Source organism: Barbatula barbatula (genome assembly GCF_947034865.1).
Source record: "Barbatula barbatula genome assembly, chromosome: 20".
Classification (NCBI taxonomy): domain Eukaryota; kingdom Metazoa; phylum Chordata; class Actinopteri; order Cypriniformes; family Nemacheilidae; genus Barbatula; species Barbatula barbatula.
Window position 1 is genome coordinate 10,572,870 of NC_136783.1, and position 13,002 is coordinate 10,585,871.

At 38.6% G+C, this 13,002-nt stretch overlaps 1 protein-coding gene across 1 annotated transcript in view; it reads left to right on the forward strand.

The window, feature by feature from the left end:
* Nucleotides 1-13,002, forward strand: part of LOC306909085 (uncharacterized protein) — a 78,333-nt gene that overhangs the window by 36,163 nt on the left and 29,168 nt on the right. The window contains exons 9-12 of the mRNA XM_079482462.1: nucleotides 3,465-3,564; nucleotides 5,683-5,741; nucleotides 5,818-5,882; nucleotides 12,436-12,576. Of these exons, the coding sequence (XP_079338588.1) occupies nucleotides 3,465-3,564; nucleotides 5,683-5,741; nucleotides 5,818-5,882; nucleotides 12,436-12,576 (365 nt within the window). The remainder of the gene's footprint in view (nucleotides 1-3,464; nucleotides 3,565-5,682; nucleotides 5,742-5,817; nucleotides 5,883-12,435; nucleotides 12,577-13,002) is intronic.

Consider the following 13,002-nt stretch of genomic DNA (forward strand, 5'->3'; position numbering starts at 1 on the left):
CTTGCCACATTGAAAGAATAGTTTACCCAAAATAAAAATGTTGCCATTATCTATTCACCCTCACGCCATTTCTGACCTCCTTGTTTTTTCTTTGAAAGACAAACTTTGTCTCTGTCATCCACATAATAAAAGGGAATCATTATTTATTCCAAGAGAACAGAAAGCACCATAACAGAATTTATTAAAGCAGTCTGCATTTATTTGACTAACCAATAACTGTCAGTCTCGTGTCTAAAAGAAAAAAATCTTGTTGTTCATTCTCTCCTTTGCTTTCTCCAGCTTTAATCCTCCCAGTAGCATGGCCTTGTAAACTAACGGTACTGTTTAGCGTGTTGACAAAATGTTTATATGCTCTCCTACTTTGGATAAAAGCGCCTGCCAAATGCATAAATGTAAATGTAATGTAGTCAATAAGACTTGTGTGCTATATTACACTTAAATTAATAGTTCAACCCAAACATTGAATAATTTTCTCACCCTCTAACACCCAACACAAAAGAAGATATCTTGAAGGATGTTGGTAACTGGCACTCATTGACTTGCATTGGTTTTGTGTGAATACCGCCATTGTTCGGTTACCAACTTTCTTCAAAATATCTTCTTTTGTGTTCTGAAGAAAAAAGAAAGTCGTACAGGTTTGAAAGGACAAGAGGGTGAGTACATGATGACATAATTGGTGAACTTTCCCTTTAAGCAAAGTCCTCACTTCCATTCTGACATGGAAAAGGTGCAACACCTTCATCCTGATCCTCCGTGAAATAGATTCTTCAGTCCATCACCATGTGTGCATTAGAAGATTGGAGTCGCTGGAGTGGCCTCCGTGCATTTAGAGAGGATTTGCATTACTTAGAAAGAGCTAAAGATATTTGGTTGGTGGATGTGTTTCAGTTTGTGTACTTTGTGTTTGTCATCTCAGAGCGAACGTTAACGTGCGTGCCCTCATGTGTATTTATGGCTGCTAAGTGAAATAGTGAAAAAAAAATTGGCATTCTTTTATTTCTCTAATACATAACCATCAAGGGTTGGGTGGATGCTCACAGATAAAGCCATTGGACTTGAGAGAACGTCTGTCTGATATTATGTGCTTTTATACCTCATTCCATAGTCCTCACTGGAGATCTTTGACAAGTTCAACTTGGATGCAGGCTAATCGCAGTCTTTACTCGATCTTTTACTTTCATGCAGGCCTTTTAAAGGAAACAGAAAGATGTGAGCACAGTAATCCAGTTCACTCATCTCTTTTCCCAAAATATGCACTTGCAGGCAATTTCTAACCTTTCCTCAAGCTTCTTTTCTAGAAAAAAACATGTGTTTGCAACTACATGAAAAAACATCCAGTTAAGAGGACAGAGAATGCTTTCACACAGTGCATACGTCTAGGTCTATTCTTTTCTGGGAAAAAGGCTGATTACAATTATAGACCAAATATACTAAGACCAGTCTGTCAGTATAAGTCTACCTAAAGTATATTTCTGAGAAGCACATTCAAAGTAGGCTTAAAGTTTGCTTTATTTAGTTTAGTATACTTGAATACACTACTTTCTTGTAAGGGTATAAGTCAGTTAAGGCTCTTTATTACCGAGTAACCAATACCTTGTACAGTATATAATGTTAATATATTATCACACTATTATAAAATAAGTCACCACAAATAAACAGACATGACGGAACGTTTTAGGCCCAACGTGGCTCTTTTCATTTAACCAAGATGAGTGCTTGCTGAAAAGCAGTTTTCTAATTTTATGTTTAAAGCTTGTTCAGGTACCTGATTTAGAGCGCTTATATCTGAATTGGTGAGTTATTTACTACGTAATTAGTCTGTCTATTTCCTCCACTTTATCCCATTCAAGCTGATTTTCAGAACGTTCCTAATGATAGTCATTCATTGGCACATCAAGAGTCTGATCAGCCAAACATGTCGTCTCTCTTGTGACTTTCTGTCTGCATGTGGTCCTCTCTCTCTGAAACTTTTTCCGCTGGTATCGCTGTTAGACTGATCTCATATATGATAATTTATCATTTTAATTTTGCATTTTTGTCAAATATTATCTCTATCACTTTTCTATCCCTCCGTGCTTCAGTAACCTCCGGAGACCAAAAAAAATATGTGTCCGTCTGTCCTAACGGACTTGTCACTCTCTCTGTACCAGAGAGAAATTGGTAGTAATTTCCGGGCCCTGCATGTGTGGGCAGTGAAATGTAGGCAGGTTTCTGAAGAGAATCTCATTGCTGTCTCACCAGCATGTAGTGGCACAAAATTCCATTAACAATCTCACAGTTCTGATTCGGCTGCACACAGAGTCTGGACACACAGGTGGGCTGTCATCCTCTGACAGAAGAGCAGCCCCTCCGTTCTGCACTGCCGTCCCTCCGTAGGCGGGTGTGTGTCCCTGCAGTCCCGCTGTAGAGAGAATTGAGGTTAACACAACAGGAAGGTCCTGTGACTTTCAACACAATAACAACATTGAAGCAAATTCTGGGAATCAAAGGAAACCGCTTCTTACATATAGACCGTTTCATCGGAGGTACTGTATGCACCTGGTCCGAGGTTAACTTCCGGTCTGTGTTAGGTTATAATATATACATTTATTTGATATTAAAATGAATTCATTTGAATGTTATTAATAGTGTCATATTAAATGAAAACTACTCCACAGTTATTGTTTCTTTGCAGATGTCTGTCAGGAGTTACAGTCGGCCTCATTATGTTGTGCCGTTGAAACCGTCTTTAAGGCTCTTGATGTTGTTTGTTTTTCTTAATTTATATAGCACTACTAAAAACCCAGCTGGGTTGCCACAGTGCTTCACAAGAAACACTACTTAAACCATGGGAAAAACAAAACAATACAAAAAAACTCAAATCAAATGTTTTTTTTAAGTCTAAACAATGTAATTCTAGACTTTAGAGTGTTGTAAAACAATTTTGCCCTAAAGAAGCAAAAGTACATGCTTAACATCCGTATTGTAAAGACCTGACAAATGCATTTGATTGTACTGGATTAAAAATTGCTCCGTGTTGAGCCTCACATTATGCAGCTAATAACAAACAATCCCAGGGATGCAGTTTGTTTATTGGGTAGTGCTTGTAAATATTATTTCAGCTGTGAGACAGCCATGCACCACAAATATCCAGGTCAAGGACTGTTGCCCATATCTCTCTTCTCTCTCTCTTTTTCTCTCTCTTTCACACACATTTTTCATATGCACCCATCTCTTTCTCACTTTCACTGGTCATGACATTAAAAGCTATCAATTTGTGGTAAAACACTTTTTGGTTATGGGCCTCCAAGGCATTTCCAGTAACCCTTGACAGGAGCTACCAAGATATTTGTCATTGCACTTTTTCTCTGCTTTTGTACATCCCTGCAAATGTCATACGAAATGAGAATCTATTGGTGGTCTGGATTACATCGGATGCTCTCTGTCGCACGTCTTACAGCCTGTCATAATTTCTCTGCCCCAAGGTGGCCGTGACATTTGTTGTGGGTTCAGAAGTTCACCAGGAGACCACAAATGACTTCACCCAAATCGGAAAACCTTTTCTAATGGGAACAGTTGCTCTCGGTAAGATTCGCTTCCCTTTTTTTGTCCGAGATACAGTGGCTGCCGAAGGCATTTTGACACTGATGTCACACCTAAGAAAGACGCATCTGCAAACAAATGATGCTAGAATGATGTCAGAAAATTTTTGCATTTGATCTGGTGTAAAAGTCTTTAATAGATGGTGTTCCATCCTCTTGTAATTCAGCCTGTATGACATTCTTTCCATTATTAAACATGAACGTATTATGTTGTTTTCATGATGTTTAGAAACGTTTTGCACTGTATTTCTTTAAACTACAACTGGCTCTTGGTCTTACAACACAGAGACATTTTTAAATGTGGCTTCAAGTGTACAAATATTTTTAAGTCAATGTTTTCCAGGGAAAGAAAGTTGTGATCCGCCTTCCTTCCTGAAGTGTGTAGGCAGTGGTGTCTCTGTGTGTTTGGGTTAAAGTGAAAAGAACAGAGAGCTACCGGGACGTCTCTGCATGTGTGCTACAGCCGGTGTAGCGAGCAGTCAATGAAAGTACCTCTCGAACCTTATCACTGTGACAATGTAGATGTTAGCCAGGCGTCCAGGGGAATTTTGTCTCAGCCTCTCTGTGCCTTTCTCTAATCCTGTTAATTGGCTGCCACACTCAGAGCTGTAAGGTCCTGTGGAAGCCAATCCTTCCCTGGCCGGCTTGAGGCTTCTGTCAACAGAACAAACAAAATCCGCCTGCAAGTCTCACACGTCGCCTTACTCTCATTTACAGGCAGGTCTGCTGTGACACCTCTGAATAGACAGTCACTCGCTTGACAGCTTTTTAAAGGGCCCGGTGTACCCCGTGGAACCTACGGGCCCCTAATGGGCATGTGCTTTAAAGGCTACGCTTCTTTTATGGTGACAGCGGGGGAGTCCATCAGTGGCCTGGTGTCAAACCAATAACGTTTTATAAAAAAATACTCAGGGTGCACACGTCAGCATGTGTAGTGCTTGGAAGGTTTATGTAGATTGTAAAGTATTCTGACAAAATGTGAAGCAGTCTCACCACGACCCACACTTGGGTTTATTTGTCTGAATTCCAGCAGTGGACTCTTGGGAGCATCTGCAATTACAAGGGCTCTTACCTTTCGCTGTGCACCATCTGTTGTAACCTACTGGGTTTAGTCCCCTGCTCCTTGTTCTTATTTATCTTACTGATGATTTCCGTTCGATGCAAGGGAAAACAGAGTTGTGACTATCAGAGCACTTTTAAAAGAGGCACTTTTTTTATAGAGTTGCTCTTAATTCTCTGGTTTTTATTAACAATCACTACAACTGAATGCAGTTTTAGTTGTTCGCAGAAACCTCCGGCTTAGTTCTGCACTACAAGTTTTCAATTTTAAATATCCATCTAGTTTATGAGGATTGTACCATATATCCAAAAAGTGCTTTTAGGTTCAACGTCAACATGGTGACTTGCATTAATGTGATAGTTCACCCAAAACATTTAGATTCTGTCATCATTTACTTATTCTCTTGTCATTTTAGACTTGTAGGACTTATTTTCTTCTGCAGAACACAAAAGAAGATATTTTAAAGATTATTGTTAACCGTCACATCACTTGCATTGATTTCGTGTCCATATTATACGATAGAAGTGAATAGGTGTCGGCGCTGTTCGGGCTAGAAATGACAAGAGGGTGAATAAATGATGACAGAATTTCGATTTTTGGGTGAACTATCCCTTTAATATAGAATAAATATCGAAATCTGTGTGGTCACAAGTGTGCGTTTCTCAGTTTCATAGTTTAAATTAGAGTCTTTTTCAACTTTTTTGGAATACTGTATATTTAAATCCTTTCCCATTGTAATTAATAGTGGTTTTTTTGCACTTGTGTTTTTTCTTGTACCTTTTGAAATCTCGGATGTTCAAATTCATTGTTTTTCAGGAAGTGGAAAAAACATTTTACTTTTTCAAGGATTGAATAGTTGACAAGCACTTTTGCAAACCCAGTTGCAAACATAAAGGGTGACTAATAATAATGATTTATGGAAAGAAAGAGATACAGGGTTTGTGAAGGACAGCAGCAAAATGCTTTATTTTATGGCTGTTTGTGTTTTTAGCACTGTTTTTGTATTATATATTACATATTAACTGATGTTTTTTTTAATAGGTGGAATAGTCAACGTCATGCCGTTCCTGTTTTCAGAAATCTCCCATGTTAAAACACAGGTAATCTCCAAACCTTTCGTACTTTCAACTGCTAATCTGAGAAAATTCTGTCAGGTAATAAACGTTTTTGCACCAGGTCTTAGGGTTCAGGAGAGCAGTATTAGGAGGACTTGCCACATGCACACTCCTTAATATATTATGGTAAGTTTAGACTTTTTTGTTTCTGTTATAATCCACTAGTTATGCCTGTTAAGTATACAAGTATGTATGTATGCTTAATTATTAACAATGTCATAAATACTTCATGGTTTTGTATTTTCATGTGTATGTTCTTATGTTAATGATTCTAAATGGTGGTAGATTTTGATGCACCGATTTTAAAGCTGTACATTAAGATCGCACAAAAGATTTGACTCCCACAGTGACTTTAGAAGACTTGGCATATAGCCTTTTGGACTACTGTTATTGTGCCTTTTGTCTTTTTGCGAGCGGGTTTAAGACAACACAAGGATCGTAAATGCAGACAGAATATTTGGAAGAACTACTCATTCAATGCTGTCGCACGACTGCATAATCTTCGAAAGAGTTGCTGCGATGCCAGGCACGTTCTCTTTCCTTCCAAAGGTGACGTGTCCTTCAGTTTAATTTAAACATTAGACGACTGTCAAGTTCAATGGTGACAATGCAAAGCCCTCCGTGTTCACTTTGTCACTTACCATTTTAAACCGACCTAGAAAGAGCAGAACCACACAGCTTCTATTTTCCAGTACAGGGATAAAGGAGATGGGAGAAGTGTGTTCCAACTCCCTCCTGAGCTGCCCGCTCGTCCTCTGTGCCTGATGCCTGTCTGATTTTAGCACAACCTGAAAAACTCTCCGACACACCACCGTTCCATCTAATCATCTGTAAAGAAGTTATTGAGTTACCAATCAGTACTATTACTCAAGAGACCCAAAGCAATTATGTTGCAGCAGATGAGATGAAAGGAGAAGGCTTCTGGAGATGATATCTCATGTCTGACTCTTTGGAGACCCAGAATGCACTGCTACAACCGTGCCAGTGGGGAGTAAGTCACTATACGTTTCGGTCTACAATTTTACAGAACATCAATGCAAAGTTAGCTGTGATGTTTTATTGTAACATTAATTTAAAAATCTGTCGTAAAATAGCTGTACACTAAAGTTTTCACTGTTTTCTGAAGACCTGTTCTAAATAAAGGACACTCTCAGTGCAGTCCACTTAAAGCATCCATAATATTGTAGAATACATGTTGACAGCGAGTTTGGCGTCTGTTGTTGTTTTTCACTGAAGGAATTATTAGCCTGCCTTTTCTCTCATATGTATTTCATCAGGCCCAATTCTGATGTATTAGACACCCGGTTACATCAGCTACATCCGTCTGCAGCTTTATTTGATTTGCTGCTGCGAATCCACAAGCATTTACTCTTGCTTTGACCAGCATGCCCGTTTGATTTAATTTCACTTTGTAGTAGCCAGTTTACCTGACTGAACTCTCACATCATTTCTGGCCAGACAAGCTTAAGGCTTGTGTTCCAGCATCCAACAGTACATGAGGGTAATTTATTCTCTGTCTATTACAGCTACTTTCTTCGGAAGCAGAGACAGAACGAATGTTGACTTTTTATAGATATTTAAGGCAGCTGCAAACACAACATCCTTAAAGGGACAGTTCACCCATAAATGAAAATACTGTCATCATTTACTCACCTTCGAGTTGTTGCAAATCCGAATAAATGTCTTTGTTTTGATGAACGCTCAATGATTGTAACCAAACAGTTCTTGGACCCCGTTGACTACCATAGTAGGAAAAACTACAATGGCAGTCAAATGTGCACCAGATGTTTGCTTTCCTACAGTTTATAAAGCAATTCTGCTCATCATTTGGGTCAAAATCAAATCACACATGTTCTTTATTTCCCCAAGAAATTTGCTCAGCTCCCATACAGACAGTGTTTTTTGAAATATCAATTTTTTTATGTTCTTTTATCAGCACTCTGCATCAGGCCTCATAACCTAAGCTGTCAACCGCAGAGTGATTTTCCTTTTTCTTTGTTTTTGTCAGCTCATAATTTCAATATCTAATTATCAAACTGAGCATAATTCTATTTTCTCTCCTCTATTGAGAGAGCAGAGGAGGCGAGCTGCATTGGATTTTATTGAGATCTTTTGAAGCATAGCCTGTACAGATTAGCAGATAAATCTCTGGTGGCCCCTGAAGAGCGAGGCAAACAGTTTTATGAAGTTTTTGATGCCGACAATTTTTCCTTTGATTTTTGTAAGCTATATCAAATCTGTGTTTCGAGATGGTCGTTTTCATCTTTTGAACTACAATCACAATATCAACTTTTACTTTACTTGTCTTAGAAATGCAGTTGTTTGGGGGTGTTGGGTATAGCCAGGTTTTATGGATTTTGTAAACAGGGTAGCCTACAGTTTAAACGTTTGGATATCGCGGAGAAGCTTTATGGGTCTAAATTCAGTGGGCCTAGGGTAAGACTTTTTTGTAAGTTGTCTGGCCACACAACATTTCCATATTTGCTTTCCCTAGCTTTCTTGACAATGCTAAGCCAAAATATATAGAGAGAATTGAATATATCCACTTTTTTGGTGTAACCAGTATCCTTTTATCATGTAATGTGTAATATAAGAATTATATATATATATATATATATATATATATATTTACTTTATTTATAACCTAATAGCAGTTATAGACGATTGATTCCCCTCTAAACCTCAGAACAAATATCTCCCTGCTAATCTCATCCAGTATTTCACCACCACAGCGGCACCGTTGTCAGCCTTTGTGTTACATATCGGCGCTCCAACATTTAACAACTCACCCCTTTTGTCACCTCTGAGGTACGACGCTTCTAATGCCCCCTGCATCTGATTTAGTTTGCTTTGGGTGGCTGGCATCCCATCGTAATTGAGTCATCATCAGCTAGCGAGCGCTCGGACTGGAGCTCGCCAGCGGGCACGGCATTAATGAACCCTGCAGCCAATGCAGCCTGTGCCGCGATGACTGTGACTGATGAATGATTGCTGGAGGATCCGCCATGCTAGATTTGTCACCAAAATGAGACCCCCTTCCCCCCGACTCCTACGCTACGGAACATCAGAAACGTCACACAGCCTGTTTGTCAAATGATTAAGTCTTCCAAACAAGCTCAAAACCATCATGCTGTGACACATCACGTCTGAGGAGTGCCATAAATCGGACGACGTTTGAAGAACGACACTGCGATTGATATGAATGCGTCGTCGCGCAAATGGCTGCATGGTCGTGATGGAGGTGCGAGAGGGATGTCATCATTAACGCTAGTTAGAGTAGCATACACAGCGGCTTGTAATCATTTCTGGTCGACTTTTTAAATCATCCAAAACTCATGGTGGGCCATTAACCCTGAGTGGCTGTGTCAGCAATCTAGACTCAATGTTTGACAGAATACTTCACAGAATACAAATCTCGCGTCACTCTTTGTTTGTATCTCTCAGAGCGGCGGATGTGTTTTTCCGATTTTATTCTCTGGTTTCACAAAACCTGTTTGTTACAGTTAGTCAAAGAAGACTAGATTATTTATAGCCCTGCCTGTGAAAACCCATCATAATTTTGTGATTTACTACATAAAAATCATGCTACTGCACATATTGTAAAGAACATTCTGTGAAAATGTAACCTTGATGTCTTAATATTGACTGAGTGATGCAAAAGATTGTCGAAATCAATTTACAAGATGAAAACGTATTTTTACTCTCAAGTACATTTTTAAGTAGGCTATTTACATGAATTAATTTAGCATACGCCAAAAGCGTCTTCAGGGACATAACAATCTGTACTTTATCATAGTGTTTTGACTTTTTTAAGCATAATGTTTTATACATTATAAACGTATATCATACTTTACTTTTACCTATGGCAGTTTTACTGAAGTACTCAAAGCAGTGCTATACATTTAGACACTTACTATATTTTTCGAAGTACTCAAGTATAAAAGGTAAAAAAACATAAAAATGTATTTATGAAATGTTGTGGAGTAAAATATTTTTCAAAGATAACAAATGTGCTTGAGTAAAAATACTAACAGGAAAAAAACAGGGATTTAAAGGTTCAGTGTCTGAAATTTAGTGGCCTCTAGCAGTGAGGTTGCGAATTGTAACCAACGCCTCACTCCACCCCTCATTCATCCCTTTCGAAGCACTACGGCAACTGACACAGGGATAAGGTGTTGTCACATTTTCGCTTCTTTGCTGAAGGAAATAACGTATTTATTGAATGAACTCTGTAGAGCAGTTCATCCATTTAGGGCTACTGTAGAAACAACATGGTGAATTCCATGTAAGGGGACCCGTGGTCTATGCAGATACTATAACAGTTCTTTCTAAGGTAATAAAAAAGGTCTTTATACACCTCTAAACATAGTTATGTATATTATATTGCATTTCTGTCATTAGATCTTCCAAAAAATGACCCATTGGACCTTTAATAGTTTAAATCAAACTTTGGTGCTGGTTTCAAATTTGGTGATTTAGCCCAATTTTCAAAGGCAGAGTCACATTTTGCTTATTTATTTCTCCCGCTTGCCCACCATACACACAATGTGACATCTTATTATCTTGAAGAAACCTGCATCTTAAATGACAGTTAAATCCTATGATCCTTTTGGGTACTTTTTACTTTTTTGTACTTTTGTGGATCACCCAATTTAACCGGCGTTATGCGGTGTATTTTCACATTTGAACTCTTATAACGTTTTACTCATCACAGCTCCTGACTGAAAGACAAGGTTTAGTTTATTTCAGAGGGCGCAGTGATATATCGATTCACAGCCTGACCCCGGCCTTGGACTGCGCCGATAGCCCTGTAAAGCTGGTCCGATTGAAATCCCGGCCACTGCGGCTTTATACCTTATGCCACAGTCATAACAGGGTCTCCTCTGAACTGCCGGGCTTTGTGTTTATTCTCTCCAGAACCTCTGAGAGAAAGAAAGAGAGAGAGAAAGAAAGAGAGAGATTGAGAAGAGAGAGAGAGAGAGAGAGAGAGAGAGAGAGAGAGAGAGAGAGAGAGTGCAAAGCAGGTGTGGATGTTAAAGGAAGCAGAAATAGAGGATGATAAATAGAACCGGATGATAAGAAAGTGGATGCCAGTATGAGAAAGAAGGGCATACAATGAGAGAAATGGATATGAGAGAGCATAAATACAACATCATATATAGAAAGACAGACAGTGAAAGAGAGAGTGTATAGTTGTGCGAGAGAGAGTGAGAGAGAGAGAAGACCCTTGTGGGCCAATCTCATCTGTCACAGCCAAGCTTCATCATTAATATGCAACAGCAAGCCACTGATGCTTGGCATTGACCCATTTTCTCGCTGAAATATCACCGCAAGGTTCACGGTGTAAGGGAGACGCGGACCTTCACATAATCGGCTTTGCGTGGAACACCCGGGTACGGGAGGTAAAGAAAGTCGTCTGGCAAAGGTTCTGTCTGGAAAAACAGGCACTCGTATCCTGTGATAATGAAGCCGACACATTTTGAATATTACAGCCGCAGGAGTTCAGAAATAGTCCGCCCTCCAAAACCTATAATGACAGAAACTGAATCATCACACATTGAAAATGATTTCACCCACATTATAAGGTGCAAGTACTGGGAAGCACATGATGAAACATAAAAACAGCAGTGTGCATGTGAAGTGGTGTCAAGACATTAATCCTCTCAGGGCACATCTTCAATGATCGTGACCCATTGAAGAGTGAAAACATGCGAGGCACAATCTTTCAACTCAAGTGAAAAGTGCATGAAGCGCTTGAGCATTAACTACCAAAGCATTATATGATAATGCAAATTATGTGTTTACATTATGTATTCATATATAGCTGGACATGGAGATATCCTCTTGAGAATGTGATTTATGGAAGTGTATTTTGTTTTTTCACATGTCCATAAAACGTTTTAAACTGTCAAATGTATACATTAAAATATTAAAGGAATATGTATTTTCACATTTATTCATTTAGCAGACCCTTTTATCCAAAATGGATCATTTTGTCAAAGGTCTTTAATATGTAATAGACATGTGAGGGCTCTAAAATATATATTTGATTCATTTGGTATGCATGTGTGTGTTATATACTCTACACTAAATTATGTATTATTTACAGACTGAGGTAGCCACATTTTTACTCCAGTGAATAAAGTTCAAGTCTGGATTTTCATTTAGACCTCAAAGTCTTGTCTACAATAAAGGATCGAAAAAAGCATTATTGCTTTGGAGAAACGACTTAAGGAACAGGCCATGTTGTCGCGCTTACAGGAGAAGCTGTCACAATTGAACCTGCAAAAAAATACTGGATTTGAATTCCAAATAAATAAAACCACATTTGTGAAGATTTAAACACATTCCTGACATATTTACAGAATTAAACTAAAAAACAGTTCTCAGTTGCAGTATAGAGATCATGTATGCCAGTTTGTATTTGTGTTGACTTGTTTACCCAACAGATAATTATTCTTTTTTATTTGACTTTAGATGACAGAACTGACAAAGTTATTTTAATACTGTTTTACTGTCTCTAAATCGTGGCATGACAAGTTTCAGCTCCGGCTTCCCATAGGCTACATTTTGTATAACTTTTCCGGTCGTGAATTTTATATAATTGTATTAAATATAAATATATTTTCTTCATTTTATTTTTAAAAGACTCTCTTTGTCCTTTTTTTCTGTATTGCAGGTGTTGGGCAGTATTAGAGATTGTTCCACAGATGGCCGTTGAATCGGTGATGGAGCAAAGAGTCTTAAACAACAGTGCAGGACAAACAGAGACGATCCAGTCTGTACACACATTTGTCTACTCCAACATTTCCCTGGAGGAGTGAGTGTATACAAACGCACACATACCATCATATAAAATCGTGTGTCGAGGTTATTGTACAGTACATATGATACGCATCACCTTTCTAACATATGTGCAGTAACATGCATATAAATAGGTTACTCAAATGTCTGCGGAGACTCTCATTTTATCCAGACATCCTGTCCACGAGCACGTTATTTTCTTCTTCTGTCAGAACGTCTCTTCTCAAATCTTCTCAAAAGAGAATTTGCCACTTTAGTTTTTGTGGATGTTGAGTGAACTATTGTATTCGGAGTTTGAAAGCACATCTTCTCCATACTAGTCCATACTGCACGAACATCACTCGAGCTGCTTTAATCCTTGTCTCCGGTTTTAAATGTGACGTTGGAAGGACATTTCATTTTCATACGTTACAAAACGTGTTTATATATGAGTTTCATCCAT